This window comes from Ambystoma mexicanum, chromosome 6q (genome assembly GCF_040938575.1).
Source record: "Ambystoma mexicanum isolate Mex_15411 chromosome 6q, UKY_AmexF1_1, whole genome shotgun sequence".
Lineage (NCBI taxonomy): Eukaryota > Metazoa > Chordata > Amphibia > Caudata > Ambystomatidae > Ambystoma > Ambystoma mexicanum.
The window spans coordinates 30,486,767-30,511,547 of NC_090937.1; the positions used below are offsets into that span (position 1 = coordinate 30,486,767).

The window sequence follows — 24,781 nt, forward strand, 5'->3', positions numbered from 1 at the left end:
GTGCACCTTCTTTGCTGTCTCTAATGCATTGTCGACTACCTTCCCACAGCACTCAATAGGCATGTAGACGAGGGAAGCTTGTGATTCAGGTTTAAAACCTGAATTTCTAAGCCAGGAATGACGCTTAACGAGCATACCCACTGCTACTATCAGCTCTGTCGGCCGCATCAAGGGAATTCTTGATGATCGCACTGGCAGTTTGTTTGCCATCTGATAAAGTTTTCAGAATTTGTGACTGTAAGGGCTCAGGTACCCCCTCTATTTGTTCTTCTATTTGGTCCCACTGGGCTTAGTTATGGATTACCATAAGGGTAGTATTATTTGAAATTCTTATTTGGAACGCAGCTGAAGTTGCCACTTTCTTCCCTAGAGTGTCAATCCTTTTCCTCTCCTTATCGGGAGGGGCTTCTGAGGTGGCTAAGAAAGTGCCCGGCTTCTTATGTGTAGTTGTGACTACTAGAAAGTCCAGTTTAAGGTGACCTCTGATGTAGAGTGGATCTGTTGGAGCTGCTTTAAAGCGCTTCTCTATGAGCAGGTGAACTGGCTTGGTAAGACCGGCACCGGACAGATATGGTAGAAGATGCTATTTGACTGACTATAATAATGGTATATATTGGCCCACAGACTTACTCATTTAAAATGTTGTCAACAAAGTCGGTGTCCTCCTCGGACGCATGCGGCTCTATTTTGAAATGGTCAAAAGCTCTCTTTAGCAAGTCGTTATAGAGTAGGTAATCATCAATTGTCGAGCTAGTCTGAGAATCCTGAAGGTGTCTCCCTAGCTAGTTCCCGGGGATCTATCATCCATGTGGCCAGGACACGGCCATCGCTATTGGAGCCAGTTCCTGGGGGTGGACCAGTGACGGAGGATCACCTGGATGGGGGTTCTTCAGGGCGTGGAAGTGGGACACTGGTGTGTGAGATGCGGTATCCCCCTTCTTCCAACACCTTTTCCCCACCTTCATCCCCAACAACATTCCTACCACGTAGGAAAACAGAAACACGGCCCCCCTCTTTTTCCACACAAATACTTCCACACACCATGAAAGACAATGGACTAACTCTACAGCGGTTTACAGGACATGTCCCGACACAAGGGTCAGGCAGAGTCGGGCACCTGACCGCAATCACACACGCACCTGACCGCAATCACACACACACCTGCCGGCCCTTTCTCTTCCCTGCAAGGATGAAAGGTGGAGTACAAGATCACAGCATGAGCAAGATATACCGCACAACAAGAGAGCTATCTAAGCACAGCAGTTCAAGAGGAGGAAAGGCGGCGAGTAACAAAGGGGCGGCAAGGAGAGAAGAGACCTTTCCCTTTCCGACCCAGACCAGCGAAGCCTCAGCAGAAGGAAAAATAAGACTGCGAACAATAGCCCAAGTGTGTTGCAGCAGATGTCAATGGTACATGGAGCGTGCCCATGTTGATGAGCAAGACAGAGGGAGACGCCTGCTACCGTGGTACCAGCCTTGCCTCCAGATAGAGTGAAAAGCCAAGCGGTTCATCACAGCCGGTGAGTCGAAGGGGAACCGATAAAGAAACCGAACTGTGTTGAATGAAAGTCGCAAAGTGGCACATTGAGGAAAGTTCAAAGAACTGTAAATTGTTAAGGGAAGACCAGCTGCAGAGGCGTCCGGCACAACATGGGTGCTCACTCGAAAGACTGGTTGATCCCGCGTTGAATGAAACTACTGATAACAGAAGGCCGTAGGGGAGCCACAAAGGCCAAAGTGGTCATACAGAGGTCTACCAAAATCCCTGTACAGTTGAAAGTCTTTGACCGACAAACCATTGAAAACACAAGGGAAGTAAATCCTGCATCAGAAGAAAGTAAAAGGAATTGTGAAATGGCAAGAAGGAACCCGGCGGGAGGGTTTCCAATAAAGAGGAGCAAAGTCTAAAGTCCTAGAAAACAGTGCGCTGACCAAAGTAAACCCGGTAGAGGGATGTCCACGTTGAACTGTTTAAAAAGACATTAAGGGTCATCTCCAGCACCCGCCATCAGAGGTTAAATGGGAAACAGAGATGGCAATAACATCCCAACCAGAGATATGGGGAGCGATATACAAGGCGGTATGGGGCTCATCAATCTCCATGCAATATAAAATGCACAATGTAAGGCTGTTGATGAGATGGCACTACACTCCCTCACGCCTATCCAAAATGTTTCCAGGCACATCCCCTTATTGCTGGAGAGGCTGTGGAGAATATTACGATTACTGGCACCAATGGTGGAAATGTGACAGGGTACAAATGTACTGAAAGGAAGTCCTGGGGTGGATCCAGGCCATCAACGGGTTCATCAGGGAACTATCACCTACACTGGTTCTGTTTGGAGTTGAGTCAGATGGGGAGGACACATACGAATCACTAACACATATGCCGCGAAATCTGTTATTGGCAGCTAGAGTGTGTGTGTCTCACCATCAAATGGAAATCACCCCTTCTCCCTTCAAAAAGAGAGTGGTTGATTAAAGCACATTCCATATACGAAATGGAAAACCTCACAGCTGCGATACACGAATCTCGCAGAAATGTTGAGATGCTATGGTTGCCTCTCCTAGAGTTTTACACAGCATACTGGGAATTAAGGGATTAACCAAAGATGCCAATTACAACAGACGCTGAACCAGGCCACATGAACGCCTCCACGAAGCCAGTCACTGACCGACGTTAACAATGAGTACTGTTTAACGCGACACTAATGAAAAGGTATTGATGATGATAGGCGCAGAGTTAAGAGTTGATTGGTTCTTTTTGAGTTTCCTTTTTCTTTTCTTTTTGTTTTATCTTTGTCCTTCAATTATTAAGCAGGGTAAGAGGGGGGGAGGTGCGAGGGAGGGAGGGGAGGGGGGCTGACTTGAAGTACAAGCCTGAAATTTGGCACTTTCTATGCATTGACTAAGCCGTTTTCATTACGAGATGCCATGAAGAAGTACTGTGAATTGAACATGCACTGTTATTGCCTTTTATTTTTTCTGAAAAACTTAATAAAATACAAATAAAATAAAAAAGACATTAAGATTTGTGAGAGCTAAAAGAGAAATTGCTTTGTGAAAAGCCGTAGTTGAACCAGACGGAAGGGAGGCTGATATTGGAGAGGGGTCCACGCCCGGAAGAGGGGGACCCAGGGGTGAAACCATCACCCAACGTACATTTGGAACAGAACTTTTGTTTGTTATTTTTGAAGCCCATCAGGTCCTTTGGGACAAGAAACGTTTTGTAGAAAAGAGACTTAACCACGAAGGTCCCGATACGTGTACCGGAACTGTTGTCTCGTGCTATGAAAGCACGAGAGTGTGCTGTGCTCAGGACTCCCGCCTTGTCCCGTGCTCAAAACGTGGGGAAGGGAGACCCTCGGCTAACACATCCTGACTTTTCATTTGTGAACACTTCTTGCTTGTGAACCCCATCCCACAATCTTTTGTATTTAGCCTAAGGATTTGGAATAGGTTTTTCTTAGTATTGACACAATGCCACTAGTACTGCCTTATTATTATTTGATGGTCGTAGCTTGTTCCCATTTTAGACTTAGGTTTAGATTCTGCGTTTTTGCAACCTACCTATACAGTTTAATTAACACCCTTGAACTGTGATCACTTGTGTCTGTCTATTCTTGATACCATGCCTTCCTTACACTAGCCACTGGCTCATCTGGAACGTCTGGGGACTGAATAAAGTATTTGTCTGGGTGATCTACATCGGTCTCAGGATCATCACAAATAAATATATTGTCTCCCTGGTAACCTAGTGTAATAACAGATTCCTCATATGGGTAGGGGACACCCATTCTAGGAGCTTTAGCTGGTGGTCACAAACCTCTTCCTAGTCCATGACCCTGTAACTGGGGTGTCGTTAAGTGGAAAAACTATTTCCCCTAGATTGGTGAGGTAAGATTTCCCATGTAATGCCTGGGATAATGGGGAGGTAACCCTAGTATATTGTAACCCTTCAGAAACAGGGTCTGTCTGTTTTGGCGGCTGTTTTCGCCTGTGGGGGATGTTTGATTCGGGGAAGGTGCTTGCTTCGGTGCGGGCGTCTGACTAGACATATGCGTCAAAGATTTTAACACAGTACTAGACATGGTTGGCATTTGTTTAGTCTTTGAGACATTCGTCGATGGTGGAGCCACAGGCGCAGAGGTCTTTCTTACAGCTCAACCACTTGTTGAAATGGTAGGTTCAGGTACCGTCAACCCACTTTTCAGCAATTTCGACAAAGTGTGGCTGGGGTTACTAATGTGCTTAATGTGTTTAAGGTGTGTCTCCCCATGCATGTGTTTATGAATGAGTGTGGTCCTGTCGCCAGGGGCTGTGTCGCCACAACAGTGCATGATGCCCGTCCTTCGGAGCTGGGGATGAGCATGTGGGAGTCTTCTGACTCCCGCATAGTGTCTTCTGTGTCACTTCTGGCGCTGATGCGGTCCTGTTCCACATCAAACTCCTCTGTGCCAGTGGGGTAGTATGGCGAAGCCTCCGCATGCATGGCGTATGCCGCCCAACATTTGGACCGCTGATCCTTTAGGGTCTTGGGCCAAAAAACCTTGCAGGCTTTACACTGCGTTTCCTGATGATCCGGAGGGAGATCATGATTACACATGTGTGCATCTTTCCACGGAAACCTATGGTGACAGGATGGGCAGAGCATAAATTGAGTTTTCTCCATGGTAAATTTCAAGAGACAGCCAGACAGGGAGTAAATATGTAACGGTGAATGGAGACATTCTCTAAAATTGAATCTTATGTGCGGTTCCCCCACTCTCCCTACTGTGTAGGACGAAGCCTGATGTATAGTCATCGAAGAAAGGCAGTTGAGAATTCAGTCCGTCTGGACAGCTGTTACTTCACTGAGCACCGGTAAATACGTTGAGGGAGCGGCAGTAATATCAATAAAGTAGAATATTAACAATTTGTAAAGTTAGCTACTATAGCTAAGAACTCTGCATAATGCAACCAACTCTATGGCAGAAAAAAACAATCCGAGGACCTCTACGCGTGAAGGTCCATGGGTACAGTGCACGTCACAGTAGGGATAGCATTACATACACGCTCTGTCGATGTCCCTTTTCGAAAACAAGTCATACAATACTCTGCGCCAACCACTAGATGTCGGCCTATGCAAAGCATGTGATTCTAAGCAGATCCACAAGCCTCAAAAATATACATAATATATATATATATATATATACAAAACAAAAAAGGCGGTGAAACCTCCATTCTTTTTGAGCTGCACTCCCTTCAATGCGGATTTCAAATCATTCACGGCAAAATGCAAAAAAAATATATGATGGAGAAACCCAACCCATAAACTGCCAATGAATCGTACAAAATATCAGCTTTATTGTGCTATATGCAGTTTAAAAAAGCTTTCCAAAAAATAATCATGGGTGCCAGAGAGGCTGACTGACGCGTTTCGCCACACTCCTTGCTCTGTTTTTTTTAACCTGTTCTAACTTTTTAAAGGAAAGTAAAGCCTTCAACTCCACTTCCCTTGCCCTATGCTCATTGTTATTGGGAAACTGATCAGTCCTTCAGACTAGCAGTACTAGGACACTTTGCTTGTCTTTTGAATTCCCCCTCCCGCCTCCCACCCTGGGGGTACATTACATCAAGCTTTCAATAATTTCTTTTATGCATTGAAAATGTCTGATACTTTGATATTATGGGGGCACCATTGTTCCATAAAGTCTGACTGGAGATAATGCAGAGTCCCTTCCCATTCCTTTGCAAACTTGTCCCTCGTTCCTTGGATTATGTGGGTGATTTTCTCCATCGTTACTTGGGCCCATACCTTCTGTAGCCAAGTGAAAGTCAACGGGGTATCTTTCTTCTTCCAATTCTGGGCAATTGAAGTCCATGCTGCTATGAGGAGTCCCATAAAACTTCTCCATTGAGATTTATTGTAGAGCCTTGTTATGTTATCTCTAATTCCACACAGCCACACCCCTTCTGCAATCCGCCCCACATCCGGGAACACTTTGCCCATCTCACCTCTGACTTCCTCCCAGAAGGGCTTGATGCCCTTACAATCCCACCAGATATGTTTCCATGTTCCCACTTCAGCACAGCCTCTCCAACCTTGATTAGACATATTGGGGAACATAGAATGCAGTTTTTCGGGGGTGTAGTGCCATTGTGTCATTATTTTGACCCACATTTCTCTGGTTTGTGCCGATCGGGTCACTTTCAGGATCATTTTCCAAAGATCCTCCCACTGACTTTTCGTTGGGTCCTCCCCTAACGTTTTGCCCCACTTAATCATGTAGGACCATTTAATTTCCTCTCCCTGTGAGTTTATACAGAGTCGACACCCATTCCTTGGCCCCTGAGTTGGAAATAATGTATGTCTCAAACGGTGTAAGGGCCCTAGTAGCTGCTTTGGCGATGGTCGGGGAGTTTAGCCAGTGTTTTAACTACTTGTATCTATACTTGTCCCGTTTTGAGGGAGTTGGGCATGCAACGCAGGATTCAAGTGACCCAAGTTCATTGTCCACAAACATTTCACTTATTTTTGTTATGCCTGTTTCCTCCCAATTAACATATGCCCCTTGTTCCATCCCTGGTGGGAATTGCGGGTACCTGCAAATGGGCGTAAACGGTCCCAGCGTTGTGGACTTTATGCCTCTCCGTGTTTGGCAATCCCACGCCGTCAGCGTGGTCTTCATAATTTTGCTTATCCCCAAGTTCTCATGTCTGTGTTGTCTCTGTTTCCAGAGGAGCTCTACTAGTGGGGTTCTCGCAACTGCCCTGTCCTGTCTGGCCCAAATCTGCTGCGGGTTCTCCCCCAACCACTCTCTCAGCACCTTAAGCAGTGCCTCCTGATAATATTTCTGAAAGTGGGGAAGTGCCATCCCCCCCCTCCCTGGTTGGTGCCGTGAGAATTGCCCTAGCCATTCTTGGAGTCTTCCCTTTCCATATATATGACGAGACCAATTTCGCTAGAGTCTTGAAGAATGTATGGGGGACACCCACTGGGAGAGCCTGAAAATAGTACAGCACCCTTGGAAGGATAGTCACCTTAACTGATTGGATCCTACCCCACCAAGATATTTGTAGTGGATTCCATCTACCCACTTCTCTACGAATTTTGGCAAGAAGCCATGGGTAGTTTTCACCTATAAATTTGCCCAATTTTCTGCGGTACCATTATTCCCAGGTATTTTATCCCCTTTTCTACTACCTTAAGATTCAGTACTTGAGCTTCCCCATATATCTTTGCTCTGTCCCCCGCCAGGATTAAGATTTCTGATTTTTTCCTATTTATCTTTAGACCTGATATGGCCCCAAATTCTTCTAGCTCCCCCACCGCTGCTGATAATGTGGATTCGGGATCTGCCAGGGCAATCAGCATATCATCCGCATATGCTATCACCTTGTGTTGCTGTCCTGCCATGTCTATTCCTCTTATAAGTTCAGATTGCCTTAATTTTATGAGCAGAGGTTTTAAGAAGATAGCATACAGCAATGGAGAAAGGGGGCAGCCTTGTTTCGTCCCTCTTGATATCAGTATTTTATCAGTCACCTCTCCATTAATGGCTAGTCTACTGGATGGGGAGTTGTAGTTCACTCTGATTCTCGCTATATATTGTTCCCCAAATCCCATGTACGCTCGAACTCTAATTAACATCGAACATTCAACCCGATCAAAAGCCTTCTCGGCGTCTACCGATAGCAGTCTCGCAGGGGCATTAGTTATGCCACTTTTTTCCACCAGGTGAATGAGCCTCCTGATGTTATCATGGGTTTGCCTCCCAGGAATGAAGCCCGATTGGTCCATACCTATCAGTTTTGGGAGAAGCGGGGAGAGCCTCGCTGCCAGAATTTTCGTATAGATTTTTGCATCTAAATTCATCAGGGATATCGGTCTATATGATGCAGGGAATGTTGGGTCTTTACCTGGTTTGTGGAAGACTAACACTTTCGCTTCGTTCATTGTGGGGGTCACGTTGCCATTATCTGTGAATGAATTCAGGAGCCGTGTCAGGAACGGGGTCAGTAGGTTTGAGTACTTTTTATAAAATGGGGCCGTAAAGCCATCTGGGCCTGGTGCTTTATTTACAGGGAGCCCATTTATTGCTTTTTTAACCTCCTCTTCGTTAATTGGGTTTTCAAGGGTCTGTTTAGCCTCCACGGAAATCCATGGAATCGGTATGGATTTTAGGTAGGAGTCTTGGGCGTCTGCGTTAGGGCGCTCAGTGGAGTAGAGAGTTTGGTAATATTCCCTCAATGCTTCCCCCATGTCCTGTGTGCGTGTTTGTATGTGGGGTAGTATGGCGAAGCCTCCGCATGCATTCCCCATTCGCATTTTGCATGGCCTTAATTGTTGTTTCTTTCTGTTTTGCACGAAGTTGCCTCGCTAAGAGTCTGTCTGCTTTGTTCGCTCTTATATAATATCTCTGTTTCATATAAAGTAGGTTCTTTTCTGCATCTTTCGCGCTTAACATCTCTAGTTGGTGTGTGTGTTTCAACGTTTTTTTTAATGTTTTAGTGGGTTGTGACAATAGCTCCACTTGGATATTTCCAATTGTTTTTTCCAGCTCCTTTTCCCACATATATCTTTGCTTGTCCTTCGTAATTTTCAGTGCAATCATCTTTCCCCTTATCACTGCTTTAAACGCATCCCATACTGCACTCAGAGCGACTTCCCCGGTGCCATTCTGTACAAAGTATTCTTCTATCATTTCCCTTATGGCATCCCCGGTTATCGGGTCCTGTATCAGATCCAGCGGTAGCCTCCACCGCCAGAGCCCATTCTTTTTCCCCGGAAGAGTCATCTCCAGCCATAGTGGCGCATGGTCAGATAACGCTATCACTCCCTTTTCTAACCCCTGAACCATACCTATGAGACCCACCGATACCCAGAAATAGTCAATCCTGGACATAGAATTGTGAACATGCGAGAAATCTGTATACCCCCTCTGCTCCCCATGCAGCTCCCTCCACACATCATTTAAGGCCATGTGGTCCATCTGTTGTTTGAAGTGCTTTGATGGTGGCACCATAGCCGTGCATATACCCCGTGCTTCTGTCTAATTGTGGTTTCCAAGCCATGTTAAAATCTCTCCCATGATCAGCTCCCCCCTTGCAAAGGCTTCCAACCTCCCCAACACCTCTCTGAGAAAACCATTTTGTCCCTGATTAGGTGCATATATTGAGGCAAGAGTAACATGATATCCCTCTATCTCCGCATTGGCAAAGACATATCTTCCTTCTTTGTCTATGACTGTCTATCAGTTTAGTGTCTTTCCTTTCTTTCACCGCTATCAACACCCCTGCTTTCTTTTCCATTGTCATTGCTTGTGCCCATATTTTAAACCCCACATATATTGTCCAAATTTCGTTCTCCTCCCCCACCCCCGGGGTTCTGTTCCTCCACACTCTGGATATGCGGGTGTCCTCGCTATCCCCCTTGTGGGGGACTCACCTCCTGTCCCAGCCGATGTATCCCGGGGCGGCCCCCGCTCCACTTGTCAAGCGGTCCGCCCCGATCCGTCGTTTTCTCCGGCCTCCGACGCCTCCTCAGGCTTCCATCCCTTCCGCTCGAACCCGGCACCGCGTCCTCGCCTGTGCCGGGCCGCTCATCTGTCTGCCGCCGGCTCTGCGCCGTGGCTGCCGCCGGCACCACACCCCTGGGTCACACCTGAACCCGCTCCACTGAAGGGGCCGCCGCACCACCGCCAGCCCCGATCGTCCGCCCGCAGCTACTCGCCCTCCAGCCCTCGGAGGGATCCACTCGGGCCCAATGGGGGAGGGGCGGATCGTGCACTCTCTCCGTTCTCCCGCTATAGGGCTCGCTTCGTCGAGCCGCGTTGGCCCCCCGGGGGGCTCTCCAATTGCTGGGGGGGGCGGGGAGCCAAGCGAGCCGCGCTGCTTATGCTGCAAATGTGCTTTGTTGTTGGCGGCCCGGGCGGAGCGCGGATTAGTTGCGGCTCCTCACCCGGTGGCCATCTTGGATCCCCTTGAATTCTTTTTAACATTGTACACAACATCTTACAGTGCAGTGCAATGGAGATACTTTTGTATCACCCTAGCTTTTTACACTGGGAATTTTTGGTACTTTTATATGTCCCGAAAGACAAGCTGGTGGCAGCAGATACTTTTGTACAATGTTTGCATTATTTTTAGTGTGTACATTCGGGTTTACCAGGTATTGCTACTAAACTTGGCTAGTGCCCTAAAATGGCTGTCCCATAAGATTTTCTTTTGTTCTTTGGCAAAATAATTGTTTGGCCTTCTTCCTGGCTTGCAAGGAAATCTCTTACAGGGTCATGCACTTGCCTAGGAAAGCTGCTGCTTTCACAGGCTAGTGATGCCTTTTGCGTGTGTGTGGCGCCCAGAAAGGGGTGGGACTATCTAGTCACCCTCCACATTCGTGGTGCCAGAAAATCTAGGTGTGGGACAAATGTGAAACCAGTAGATGTCTCTGATTGGACAACTACTGGCATTTGAATGTTGCAGACCCCTACCATTGGTGGGCTTGAATTTGCTTCAGCTCAGATTTCATTTAAGAAGAGGACCTTGACAGCCATTTCTTCAGATCATCTCTGGATGGAGTCAAGAATTCCTCGAAGACGAACAGCCTGTTGAAGATCTGAAGACGACTCCTGAGGGGACACAGCATCCCTTCCTGTGTCCAGCCCGGTAAAGCCATGTGTGACTACTACCTGATCTCCAAAGGCCCTGAGCGGTGCTTCAGCCCATGGACTAATGGGATCAACTAGTCTCAACACCCTCTCAAGGATACTGTCCTTCTGAGCCTTAGGAAGTGTCCCTGGATTGCCTTGTGGACTGACCAGCTCTCTGGTGGGCTTGCGCCACACAGAATGCTGTGCAGGACGAATTAGAAGCCGTGCAAACAATGAGCTACAGATTGTTTACAAGGAAGCCTGTTCAGGAATATCCTGAAGCCTTTGAATTGATCCATTGAAGCATTGACGCAAAGCGAATTAGATTTACTGTTTGGAACTTAGAAAAAAAATCTGTTTGGAAGACTAGTGATTTCCACTTGAACTTTGGTAGAGTGCCGTATTAGCCCTGAAGAGGACATTGAAAGTGAAGGTCGAAACACGTGTAGGCTTAGCCTATGCAATTTTTTGAAAATCAAATAACTAAGACATCTATTAATTGCCTAAGTGGTTCTCAAATTGTGTAACTAGAGTTTTGTCAAGTACTATAAAGGCACTGGCGCAACTGGGATAAACTTACTTGTGTCATTTTTATAGCTTCATAGGACCCAAAGCTACCTCCTACTCAATGTTATTGTAGCCTATTTGGTGCCAACAAAAATGAGTGTTTGACTAGAATTAAGGTTGGACAATGCAGTGGAAAACAAGCCAGGTTCCCTTTGCCTACCACGCCAGAAGTGTTGCTGTTCCACTTTCAAGCCCTTGAACTTCAGTGGTTGCCAGCTTGTGCCACAAGCTGCCTTCTCCCCAAATTTCAGCATTAAGGACTCCTGTCCTGGAGCAGCTTCTGCGACTGGAAGGACACCTGTCGTCGCCTGTGGGCATAGACCATCGCTGGAACTCGCCTTTCAAGTGCCATGAGGAGGTGAGCATCAGTGGTTCTAGCATTTCTTCATTGCCAGAGGTTGCATCTTGCAGTTGTACCAGACCGTAAGAATCCTCGAACCCACAACTCCTGGGCACCTCTCGCCAGAACCAACAGCGGTTAAACAAGCCCCCATTTACCCCCAGATGATCCACAAAGTCATTTGAGAAAATTGGATTCAGGGCGGGTAAGTAACCGCAGTGTATCTGTCAACCCTGTGCTGCGAAGGATAACATTGGGAGCAAGTTCCTTTATCTCCTCCATTTCACTCCACTCGCTTTTGATTGTCAAACCTGGGTAGAGTAACCTGAAATATAAGAACACATATACTTACCTTAGTAAAATTGTTGAATAACTTCTTTGAACTATCCCCAACACAAGTGAATTTCAATTTACCTGCAGAGACCACTTACGGGGGGAAACATTGTGGCTGTTGTGACTTTTAGGCACAAGGCCCCACTTCTTAAGGTTTGGACTGCTTAAGTTAGAGAATTAACTTAAGAGCATGTGTTGCAACGTGACCATCCTGAACTTTTGGGACTTAAGGTATTAGTTCAGAAGCCGTAGGTCTAGGGTGGCCTCCAGCCCCCCTGTCTTCTTTCTGACCAGAAAGTATCTGGAATAGACTCCAGAGCACTGGAGCCCTGGAGCCCTGGAGCCTTGGAGCCTTTCGGGAACTAGTTCTATCGCCCCTTTTCGTAGCATGGCCGTACCTCTTCCAGGAGCCGAGGGATGTGCAGCTCCTGACGGGGAACCTGAGGGATCCGCAGATACCTGCGTTTAAACTCCAGGGTGTGTCCCTGGGCGAGAGCGTCGAGCACCCATCTGTTGGTGGTGATCTTTCTCCACTCGCTGACGAAACTTGTCGGACGGCCTCCCACCATGGTTCACGACTTTGGCCCAAAGTCCCGGCCGGTTCAGGGTTGCTACAGGGCCGGCATCCTGCCCTGCGGGCAACGGCGACACCGTCCTCTGCCACCACAGTCCTGGGAATGGCCTCTGTAGGCTTCCTGGGTTGCTAATCTGGAAGGCTGTCGTTACGATATTGAGAAACTTTTGGAAGACCTGTTTGACTTTCTCCTGGAGGAGCGAAAAGAAGAGCGGTGCTGCTGGCGAGTGCCCAGGGAACGGGCCGTCTCCGTATCTGCTTTGATGGCCTGGAGGGACTCATCGACTACCTTCCCAAACAGATTCTCACAGTCGAAACAGGGTTCCGACAAATGGGGAACTGTGTCTGCCTTCATCACCAAGGTTGGATGAAAGCCATACATTTCCATCAGCAGGTCGCCTGGACCTTCTGATGGAAATTCATGGCTTTCATCCAACCTTGGCGATGAAGGCAGACACCGTTCACCATTTGTCAGAACCCTGTTTCGGCGACGTCCAATGTCACTGTGATGGCGTGATAAGATGCCACTTCCCCTTCCTTGAAAAGAGTGAGTGCCTCCATTTTATCGTCAGGGAGGAACTCCAGAAAGGGCCCCAGCTTGTACACCAGCTCCCTGTTGTACCTCGCCAGGATCGCCAGTGCGTTGGCCGCCTTGATAGTGGATGTTGCAGTGTAAATCACCTTCTTTCCCATGGCATCCATCCTTTTCCCATTGCTGTCAGGAGGGACTGTAGACAACGAGAACAGGTTGGCTGACCGCTTCCTCGCGGCCATCAATACCACTGAATCCGGCGATGGCTGCGACCTCAGTGACTTGGGTGTGGAGTCTGACACCCTATATTCCTTCTCCTGCCTATGCCGTTTGGCTGAAGCGGTACAAGGGTTCTTTATGAGGTCCAGGACTTCATCCCAAATATTGTCCAGAACGGGCACCACCACGATCGTCTTACTCTTGGCCTTGTACCTCTGGTACAAGAAGCCCTCCTTCTGGGTTTTGTCGGGCACCAGCTGGAATAGCTCTGAGGCTCTGGAGATCATGGAGTGGAACGATCCCACCTCATCTGGTGGTGACACCCTATGTGAAGCATACAAATGTGGAAATCCACCGTCTGCTGCGATGATATTCTCGTCATCGTGGCCGTATCCATCCCTGTACCTGTGTCAGGATCTGCTGGGGGAGAAGGGACTCAACGTTGTGGCAGAGGTTGAAATGGGGGCGTCGGGTGACACTTCCTCTTCTTCGCTGTCAGCTGATCGTGGTCCTGTGGCACCACAGGTGCCGGAGGCATCCTCATCTGGATCTCTGACACCAAAGTGTGTATAGTCGACAGAATATCCAAGGAAATGTCCCTCGGCTGAGATGGCAGAACAGGAAACTAAGCCCTGCACCGTTGTCGCCCTCCTCTTCAACGTCCCTGTGGACCGTGTTTAAGAACTCCTGGTCTTCGTCATCCGGGACCAGACCTCCATGGCTTGGCCGCCAACCTGGGAGGACTGTTTCGAAAGAAGGTTCCTCGCCGATGTTAATATGGAGGCACTCGCTCTCTTCCAGGAAGGGGAAGTGGCGTCTCATCACACCATCACAGTGGCATTGGATGTTGTCGAAACAGGGCTCTGACAAATGGGGAACGGTGTCTGCCTTCATCGCCAAGGTTGGATGAAAGCCATGAATTTACATCAGAAGGTCCCGACAAAGGTGCTGGACATGCCCTTCGACTGAGAGAATCTGTTTGGGAAGGTAGTCGACGAGTCCCTGCAGGCCATCAAAGCGAATACGGAGACGCCCCGTTCCCTGGGCACTATCCAGCAGCATCGCTCTTCTTTTCGCTCCTCCAGGGGAAATTCGAGCAGGTCTTCCAAAGGTTTCTCAATATCGTACCGACAGCTTTTCAGATGAACAACCCAGGAAGCCTACAGAGGCTGTTCCCAGGACTATGGTGGCAGAGGACAGCGTCGACGTCACCCACAGGGCAGGACGCCGGCCCCGAAGCAAGCCTGAATTGGCAGGGATGTCGGGCCCCACTCGTGAACACCCCGTGGGAGGTCGGCTGAAGAGGTTCGTCAGTTAGTGGAGAAAGACCACCACCGACAGATGGGTGCTGGATGCTCTCACCCAAGGACACACCCTGGAGTTTCAACGCAGGTATCCGCAGATACCTCTGGTTCCCTGTCAGGAGCAGCACATTTCTCAGCTCCTGGAAGAGGTATGGGCCATGCTATGAAAAGGGGCGATCGAGCTAGTTCCCCAACGGCTCTGGGGCTCCGGAGTCTACTCCAGATACTTTCTGGTCAGAAAGATGACAGGGGGCTGGAGGCCCATCCTAGACCTACAGCTTCTGAACAAATACCTAAAGTTCCGGATGGTAACGTTGCAACACGTACTTGGCCAACTGGAAAGAGGAGACTTCTTGACGTTGTTGGACCTGGAGGACGCCTACTTTCACATCCCCATTCACAAGAAACATCGAAACATTCCTATGTTTTGTGGTGCAGGGTCAGCACTACTAGTTCAAGGCCCTACCTTTCGGTTTGAAGTCAGCCCCCCAGTATTCACGAAATGCCTGGCCCAGTAGCTGCCCATCTACGTCCACAGGGCATACTTGTACCTGTACCTGGATGACTGGCTTTCGCGCCCGCTAGCAGGAGCTGGCCGACGAACACACCGAGACGAACGTCCAGCTACTGACGGATCTGCGGTTCTCCATCAACTATCTAAAGTCATACTTAACGCCACCACAGAACATGATGTTCCTAGGCACCAGCCTGAATACAGTGTCTTGCCTGGCGTCACCCTCAGAGGAGGGGGTAGCAGCCATTCAAGGAAAAAGGCAACGACTGACGTCAACGAAGACAGCCACGGTACGGGCCATCAAGTTGTTGCTGGTCATGTCATCCTGCATCTACCTCACCCAGCTCTGCAGGTTGCATATGGGACGCCTTCATGAATTTCTGGATGCCTGCTGGATACAGGTGACTGGACAAGATCTCTCTCAACGACAAGTTCCGTCGCGCGATAGGATGGTGGGGAGTCCGCTCCAACATCGCCCAAGGCACAGGATTTCAGAACCCTCTATACCAGGAGACTATCACCACGGACACATCCCTGTAAGGATGGGGAAAGCTCACCAGACGTCAACATTCCAGAGGCCTGTGGCTGCTGGAGGAGAAGGATCTCCATATCAACAGCCTAGAGTTAGGGGCAGTGTTCTGGGCCCTCAAGTTGTTCCTACAGTCTCTGAAAGGCAAGGTGGTGAGGATCTTCACGGACAACCCCACCACCATGCTCTACATCAGGAAGCAGGGGGGCACTCTATCCCGAGGGCTCTCCAAGGAAGCGCATGACTTGTGGTGCTGGGGCATCAGACAGAGGATGCTGGGGGTGGGAACGCAGCGTGGTTCTGACAAGGCTAATGAGGAGGTAAGGGGGGCCTTCGAGCCTATGCTCCCAAATTCCTCTTGTGTAAAACGGCTTTCCTGGTGGCCATCACCTCTGCCAGGGGGGTAGGTGAGACCCAGGCCCTATCCTGCAAGCAACCATACCTGACTTTACACGAATCAAGGGTAGTGCTGCATAAGCACCCCTCTTTCATGCTGAATGTTCTGTTGGTATACCACCTCAACAAGCCTTTGGACCTACCCGTTTTTTTCCTGAAAACTTTGTCACCGACAGAAAGGGCCTTGCACTCGCTGGGCGTTGCTCATGCCCTGAAGTTCTATGTGACACGCACAAGAGTTTTCGGAAGACCTCACAACTGTTTGTGACCTTTGTTCCTGTGAACCATGGGAAGGCCTTGTCCAAAGCTTCCATTTCAAGGTGGCTCTCCGCTGCATCACGCACTACACTGAGGTCCACGCATAACTTCACGAAGTTCCATTGCGTCGGCAGGGATTCCAAGGAGGTGTCCAGAATCGGCCAAGCAGTGCTATGCAGCCTATTCGGTAAAGGTGAGACTGTTCCAGAGGTAGGAATGAATTGCTTCTGTTGAGCCGCGCCACCTCCTGTGGTTGTGTAATGTTGTACTGCCATGTATTCGTTATTCATGAGCATGTGAATCCATGCTAGACCCCATGTTGGAGAAGGTTTAAGTTACTTACCTCTAACTATTCTTCTCCAGCATGGGTCTGGCATGGATTCACATGCAAACCCTCCCTGCGTCCCCTCTGCGGCTCTTCTTGGTCATACTGCCCCTTTGCGTGCTTACTAAATCTGAAGATGACTGCCAGAGGAGGGGCTTAGGGAGAGCACTGTCATTGGATGGGGGCAGCATGACCCAGAGGACAGTGATTGGTTTAGAGGAGAAATACAGTTTTTAAGTGAAAGTGAAACTGTTTTTTTCCTTTTACCGAGGATTCCCAGCCTGATAACAGCGAATATTCATGAGCATGTGAATCCATGCGAGACCCCATGCTGGAATACTACAGAATAGACTTGAATGAGGCGGAGGGTCTTTCTGCACTAGTAGCCCTAAGGAATAACCAGCGTCCCCAAAATTAAATGGGTTAAGCTAGTGAGTGTGGTTAAAAAAAGACATCACTTACTAACAAGTGGTCGGGATCACACAAACAGGCAGATGTGCTGGGGATCTCAGCGAAAGACTTGGGAAAGTTGCACAAAATAAATACAATCTCGTCTTCACAATAACTCTCCATACAAAAGTGAGAGGATGAAGGGCTAACAAAACCAGTAGACTCACCTAGCGGTAGATCTGGCTGAGCAGTCAAGTGCAACAGTTACAATGGCGAGGGAGTGGTACAGAACCAGGCTCTTGATAGGAACGTGGTTCTAAGTATACTATGTCTCCAATTACCTTAGATGGTGTTAAGGGTAAGTCTCCCCTGAAAGTATTATACACTGTCACTCCAGGTTTGCTGGGGTGCAGTGGCCCTTGTGGGATATGGTTGCTTGGCTTTCAGATGATAGTTGATTTCTTCCAACTCCGAGTAGCTGTTTTGGACACAGTCACTCTAAGATGCCAGCCATGCTTTTAGCTGGGACACCTGTCACCAAATCTGGCTCGTCCAGAGTCGGGCCTGGCTAGGCTCAGATCCAGAGGTTTCTGGTCTCCAAGAACTCCTTAGACTTGGCTTTGACAGTTTTCACCCTTTACCTCGGATTGCGTAATGTGCTGTATTTGGTCCAGTCTCTGTTTCATTGTGAGCCAGACAGGAGCTGCTCATAGTCTGGGATCCTTGCAATCGCTTTTTGGGGCCTCAGGGATGCGGGGGTGGGAGGGTAGATTAAAAGTCTTGGCTACCTTTATCCTACAAGAATCAAGAGTATGACTCCCAGCTAGCATGGCTTGTCTCATGTCGGACTTTTCGGTTTTTCTCGAATAGCAATTTTTTTTCTTGGGGAGTGTGGGGGACCTTGCCAGTCCCATTAGTATTCGGAGTGTGACTCCCAGTTAGCGTGTGACTAATGGATTAAAAGGTGGGTCCGCCATCTTGGAATTAGACATCCCTGTTATGGCGGCCACGTGATTTCCTCATGGCTCTCTCGGACTGGAGTGCATGCTGCTAGTTTTCCCCGGATTGCTGCTAGTGTTAATTTGCAGTTGACTGTGTTTCTATCTGCCACAAATAAAATGTGGGTTTGCGACTGGTGTGCATTCTGTCCCTTTGCTTTCTCCAAGGTTTGGCACTGCAGTCATCATATTTGCCTTTAGACTGTAGGTGCCATGGCTAACCGGCACAGCACGTCAATCTATTTAAGCCTGCCTCACTCTTCATATTTGGGTGGATATGTTAACCTTAATAACAAGATTGTGAATGAGGAGTGGCCCAGAGGGATCTCTCGTGATATAGCATAACTTAGAAGGTGGCCTGTCCAGGAATCCAGGGTCCATCTCACCACCATTTCCAGGTCTCATCATTGGGACTCGGACATATATGTCATCCAAATTATTGTTCCCCCAATGAAAATTGCAGGTCATTCATCCGAACAATTCAACCATGCTTATCGGCCCTATAATTTCATAAGTGACACTACACTGATGTAACCCTCGTATCCCGAAATTGCTAGTCTACCAACTTCCTTTAGCTCTTGTTGGTGCATCTGCTTATCTTGAATACTTGCAATCCTCTCCAGTCAGCACCCACAACGTTTTTTTTGTGAAGAGGACTGTATCTCTTAAGCGTTGCCGGATTATCTTAAATTCGTTCAATGTGGCCCTATGGCTATGGGCGCCTTTACATTTGCAGATTTCTGTTGCAATGTTTGTTTAGCAGGATTATGTGCCTGTGTTTTCAGCCAAAGGGCAGGCATCTATTCTCATGGGGAGTGGTGTGCCGTTTCCCATCAAAGGATCATCCTCACTGTCACATGACATGGTTAACAAAATGTATATGAGTTAACAATTTCAAGTATTTAAATTCCTTGCCAAAAAACTTCCTTCCACAAAACTTCCTTCCACACAACATCTCCACTTCATAGTCACAGCATGGTCCTTCATCAATCCTCTTTTTTGACCACTATTTTGTTTAATGTGACTATTTTCCAGTGTCACAAGGGTTTACTTACAAAGCACATGTTGCCCTATCCTGGGGCACATACATGGTTACCCAGCATAGATCTATCCCATGATTTGTTAGAGCAAAACACGTACCACAGACATAAGAATCAACTTTCGCAATAAATAGTTGAATGCAGACAAAGGAATATCTAGACACAATGACAGCCATTATGTTTCTGAAGTCTTTGCAAAGGGGAAGTTGAGCCATTAGAAGGGGTACATGCACACAATTATGTTATGAACATACATAAACTAATCGAATCTGCCCCTTCCCTTTACTTACTGTAACACCTGGAGACCTCATATGTTGCCAGTGTAACAGAAGAGAAAACAAATAAAGGTCAGAGCCCGCAGACAGTCTCGAGGAAGAGCATTAGTGAGGAATAGCTCAGCAGCCAATTTATCCAAGATGGCCATCGGGGGAAGAGGTTTTGCAGCAGGTCTGAATGGAGAAAAGTGTACAGTGGCCAAACTCTTGAGCTTGGGAAACCGTGAAAGGGCCCAAAGGGGCCAAGCTCCAGTGTTTCCAGAGAGTAGAGATGAAAAGCAAAGTTTGTTAGCCAGTTTATCTAGCCACAGATGTAGTTGGTCGAGAGACTGTAACCAGTGAAACAGAGAGGAGAGTTGTGGGGCTATGTTATACACACAGAGGAGTTGAAGCTGAAGAATGAAAGCAGAAAGGCTGTAATGAGTAAACATTTAATGTACTAGCAGAAAAGTAAAGCCCTGGCTGTTCTCTTATGCTTATTTCGCCCAGCTATTATAGAATTGAGAGTACCTGGCCAAAAACTGGCCATCTAGCTATTATAGAATTGAAAGTACCTGGCCATAAACTGGCCTTCTAGCTATTATAGAATTGAGAGTACCTGGCCATAAACTGGCTTTCTAGCTACTATAGAAGTGAGAGTACCTGGCTGTAAATGGGCCTTCCTCTAACTCTTACAACTGCTTTTTTGTTGGAAGAATGTGTACATTTCTTTTACTTTGTGTCTGCATCGATTGCAAAGGCCACATAGGCTCCCATCTCATTGGCAATGATACATGTTATTTATTACAAGAGCCAACTGGACAGGCCGTTTATGCACCACTTCTCTCATCGCTTCTCCTGTCCATCTGCCAACGGCACATCCTGTCCTCATGAACCATTTCACAGATGAAAACATTGCCCTTTGGGTGGTCTGCATCCCTGCCCCAATTACCAATGCTGCATCACAACACAAAAGTACTCTTTTAGTACAGCTATGTAAATTATTTACAATAGAAACGTGTTTCTTCATAAACTAAGAGACCATGTATACGTGCATACAATACAATAATTAAACAAAATTGTGTAATAATACCTTTTCTCCTTCCTCGAGTAATCGCAGCAAGGTTGTGCTATCAGTCTTTTCCTCTTCATCAATGCTGCCCGCCTCAAGCATTTGATCTTGAAGTTGCTCTTGGCTGTCGTCTTCCCCACCATCTGGTGCGGAGCGGGACCTCCTGAGAGCAGGTTTCACCAAACCTAGGAAAACAACACACCAAACTATAAGAAGGTACGGTTCCAGCACAGTGATTTGTCCATAGCCTACCTCCATTTTTGTTTGTGTTATGTGTTAGCATCCCAACCTCATACAGTTTCTTATCATTCCATGTCCCTAACAATGCTATGTGTAGTTTACAGCAACAGTGGGGCACCAGTGACTACCCTGTTGTCTTGCCATTTTTGGGGCAAAATGCTGGCAGGTTCGCTTGTCCTTGGTTTTATGAGTTTATCTTTTTAAGGCTTCCACTCCGAATTCTCTAATGCCACCATCCCAGGCATCTAGGCCCCACACGGTGAGGACCCCCAACTTGCTGCTCAAGAGGAGTTTCTTGCTGCAATACACGGCATGACAGTCTTCACACCAATCTATGTGCTTGTTGTGCAGCCTGCTTTCATGTCTATGTGTATTCACCTGCCTATTTCTACTACAGCGTACTTCTGACAGACTTTTCACCACGTACGCTGAACTTGGTATGCCCTAGCTGGACAGGTTCTCAACCATGTCCTAATTCTCATGGTTTTTCACAATCTTTCCCTCCTTGACCACTGCTACTATCACAAACGTTTTATGCTACCAAGCCCAGCAACACCAATGTTAAACCTCTGCTTAAAGCATCCTCCAAATATAGGACTTTCCTGTCCAGATTTGGCAGGCTCTGTTCCAGTAAACCCTGTTGCTTTCTTTTTTAACACCACTAGATTTACGGAATAAAGCTGGTCAATTTTTTCTTCTTTACATACATTTAAGAACTCTTCTGCCATGTCCTGGGCCCACTTATCCTTACTCTGTTTCCTGCAGGGCATGGCCCCAATCCGGGTTTTAGATTTGAATTGGGTTAGCAATTACAAAGGCTACTTAAAAAAAAAAAAAAACTAGATCTTAAACAAAGCTAGGAAAGGGTGGGAATTGGACCAGACAACAGCTTCTTGTAAAAATTTGAAGTAACTCGGTTTTGCGTTTTCTGATGTAGGCGAGAACTGCACTGCACTCAAGGCCCATCCCATCTCCTGATCGAAGGTCCTTCCAGAGTGGTGCTCGATGAAGTACCTGCCCCCCCAGTTGGAATGTACATGTGATAAGCTTACAAACCTGGGAAATAGTACATTTATAATAGAAAGGATACTCCGATGACCAGGTTATTGTTACTGTGACCTATTGTCATAGATCTTTGTTTTTATATGTGTTTGCACATTGTTGATTGTACTGTCATTATCTTGCACTTCTAAGCAACTTTGCACATTTAATGTTTACATTGCTGGCACTTTATACGATAAAGTGGTGTCTTTGCAATTATTGCATACAGATTGACAGCATTGTCTTAATACATTATATGACATCAGATTTGATCTTGGTAACTGAAATAGGCATTGGTTGCATTTGTTTGTTCTATGATTGTGGCAATCAAATCTCATGTTAAAACGTTTAAAAAAATAATTGTCTTGATGATTAATATAATTATGTTAGTAATTTCCAGGGTATGGCCAGTCTATGATTCATGTTAGGGCTCCCATATAGGATTGAGTCTTTAAATTGAAACCAATTATATTATTGTTAAAGTTTCCCGCGATACACAACTTTGTGACTGCCTCTGAGGATACAGCCATCTCATGTCTTACAGCCTAGGTATGGTCAAAATATGTAAATTACAGCTTTTTATATCCAATTGATTCTTTCATATGCCTATTGCATCCTCAAATGTCCAGTAATGCCTCTCAATGTGAGTTAATTACCCGTACCTGGTAAGGGATAAACGGCCAACACTATTACGTAACAAAGAACACTTTATTTCTTTTTACCACAGAAAGACTTTTGTACTAATTCTTTATTTTTTATTTTATTAATAGCGTAGACCTAGCTTGAGAGCAGCGGAGCACTGCACAGTGTGTGGGTAGGCGCCATTTGAGCTGGCATCTTTAACAGTAGCGCAGTACTGTGAGTTCTGTGCGTCGGTATGTGCGTCCATTGGAATTGGTCCTTGGTGAGGTGTTGTTGAATGTTTACAGAGGCACTGTATATCAATCACATTTTAATCAAAAAGTACATAAACTGAAAGGGAAGCCATGACACCTCATCTCTGACAAGTGCCAGCCTGCACTTTCCATGTTCATATTTCAGCAGGGCTGAATCATTCCTTAGTCCTTCTAAGGTTGATACAATAAGTGATGAAAGAGATTGGGTATAACTAGTAGAACTGGCACTACCGCTGGCCTTACAAAGAATTAAGGTTTTGTGTTTCTTAATAGGTTGCGAGAGGGTCTAACCTCTCGTCTGGGCTTTTCAACAAATATCTGGCAACTCTCGCCCACTGCATTGCCACTTTCTGCTCAAATTTCCAGTGCTACACTGACGACACTCAACTCCTTCTCTGATTGCCTAACTGCCATTCAAGATTGGTGTGCCGCCAATGATCTTTGTCTGAATGCCAGCAAGACGGAGATCCTCCTCATCGGCACTCCTTCACCATCCTTTCCCCTCACTCTCTGGCCGGCCTCCCTTGGCACTGCTCGTACCCCCACCTGCGAGGCTAAGAATCTCGGGGTCATCTTTGACTCCACCCTTTCCTTCTCCGCCCACATCTTTGAGGTCTCTAAAAAGTCAAATTTTCTACTGCACCTCCTCAGAGGTATTCTGCCTTTCCTCTCCTTCACCCAAAAGCTCATGGTATCCCAAGCTCTGGTTCTCTCTAGCTTGGACTATTGTAACAGCCTCTTTCTAAATCAACCTGTCTCTACTCTCCGCCCTCTGCAACTAAACCAGAACAGGACTGCGAGACTTGTCCTTGGCCTCAAGCCCTGGGATCATATCTCTCAAGCTCTGAAATCTCTCCATTGGCTCCCAGTGGATGCAACGATTAAATTCAAAACCCTCTGCATTGTCCACAAGGCTTTTTGGGGCCTAGGTCCAAAATACCTTCAGCTATCCCTCTGCAAATACCTCCCCTCTTGAGCTCTTTGCTCCTCTACCTCCAACTCCCTCAGGGTGAGTCGTTTTTCAAAGAAACAAGCTAGGGGTAGAACTCTGTCTTCGGCTGGGACCTCCCTGTGGAACAGCCTCCCTGCCACTCTAAAACTTGAGGAGAACCATCTCTGGTTCCGGAAGCACCTCAATACCTTCCTCTTTTCTTCTGCCTTCGCTCCCCCTCTCCCCTGCTGATCTGTTCTCTCTTGGCACCGTGCATCTGGCCACCATCTGTCCTCCGGGCCCAGGTACCTGCTCACCTTGCCACCCTCCCGCACCGCGGTCTGTATCTGTACCCATACAGCCCTCCCCCTTTTTCTTCCTGCACTTATCAGACCTACCCTGTCTGCTGCCTTAAACCTAGCACTTGCAAATTGCTGGCTGCACTACCACTGTTTGTTGCCTTTATTATTTATGTATTGTTATTTATTGGTTTCTCCTGTGCTTTGCACTTTCCACTTCTCCCCCCTTCCATGCACTTTTCCCCTCCCCTCTCCTATGCACTTGCGCTTTCTCAATGTCACTGGGCCTAGTAAGATCGCTGTTTTGTTCTCCCCTGTTCCTCTCCCTTGCCTTGTCACGCTCTGAAAACACTTGTGTACGAGCATGATAGAAATAAAATATCAATATCAATGTTATGTTAATACAGCTGCTTGGGTAAACAAAACTGGCATAAATAGCCGATAATGCCTAGTTAGAAAGTAGAACCGAGATATTGTGTCCCCTAATGCATTATTATGACAAAGTTTCAAATCCGAACAGAATGTGTGAAAATATGTATTCTTGCATCCAAGCAATGTGCTTATGAACACAAAATGTGTTCAAAAATCATCTATACAGGAAAATCTAAGTGGGTAAACTTATATTGCAATGGCCTACGTGCGTTTCGCTCCTAGAGCTTCATCAGGGGGTTTTGTTCAACAAAAGTTGTGTCGAGCATGTGTTAAGGTATCTTGTGCATAAGAGATTGTTAGGGCTGATCTTCTATACTCTGGCCTGATGGATAGATGTATAGAAGGACAACCTAGTTTAGTACTAGGGACAACTCTGGGAGCTGTAGCCAAAGCAGTTCAAGGTAGCAAGGCCAGTGGTCAAGGCTAAGTCTTAGGAGGCGTGAGCGTGGTAAGGGGTCCTCAATGAGTGCACACTGTGAAAAGTCAAGTAACACACTTAGACAGTTATAAAAATACGTATTTATTTATGGCCATATAACAGTACGTAAAATGACTATAGATTTTTATCATTTATTCAGTCTTGTTTGATATTTCATGCTAGTAATCACTGGAGTAGGGAAAAATACATGAACACCCCCTGCAAAGGAAGGTAGCAGCACTACAAGT

At 47.1% G+C, this 24,781-nt stretch overlaps 1 protein-coding gene across 5 annotated transcripts in view; it reads right to left on the reverse strand.

The window, feature by feature from the left end:
* WDFY3 (WD repeat and FYVE domain containing 3) overlaps positions 1 to 24,781 on the reverse strand; it is a 2,538,776-nt gene that overhangs the window by 634,875 nt on the left and 1,879,120 nt on the right. For all 5 annotated transcript variants that reach the window (XM_069630405.1, XM_069630406.1, XM_069630403.1 and 2 more), the window contains one exon: positions 20,298 to 20,461. In XM_069630405.1, coding sequence (XP_069486506.1) covers positions 20,298 to 20,461 — 164 coding nt within the window. The remainder of the gene's footprint in view (positions 1 to 20,297; positions 20,462 to 24,781) is intronic.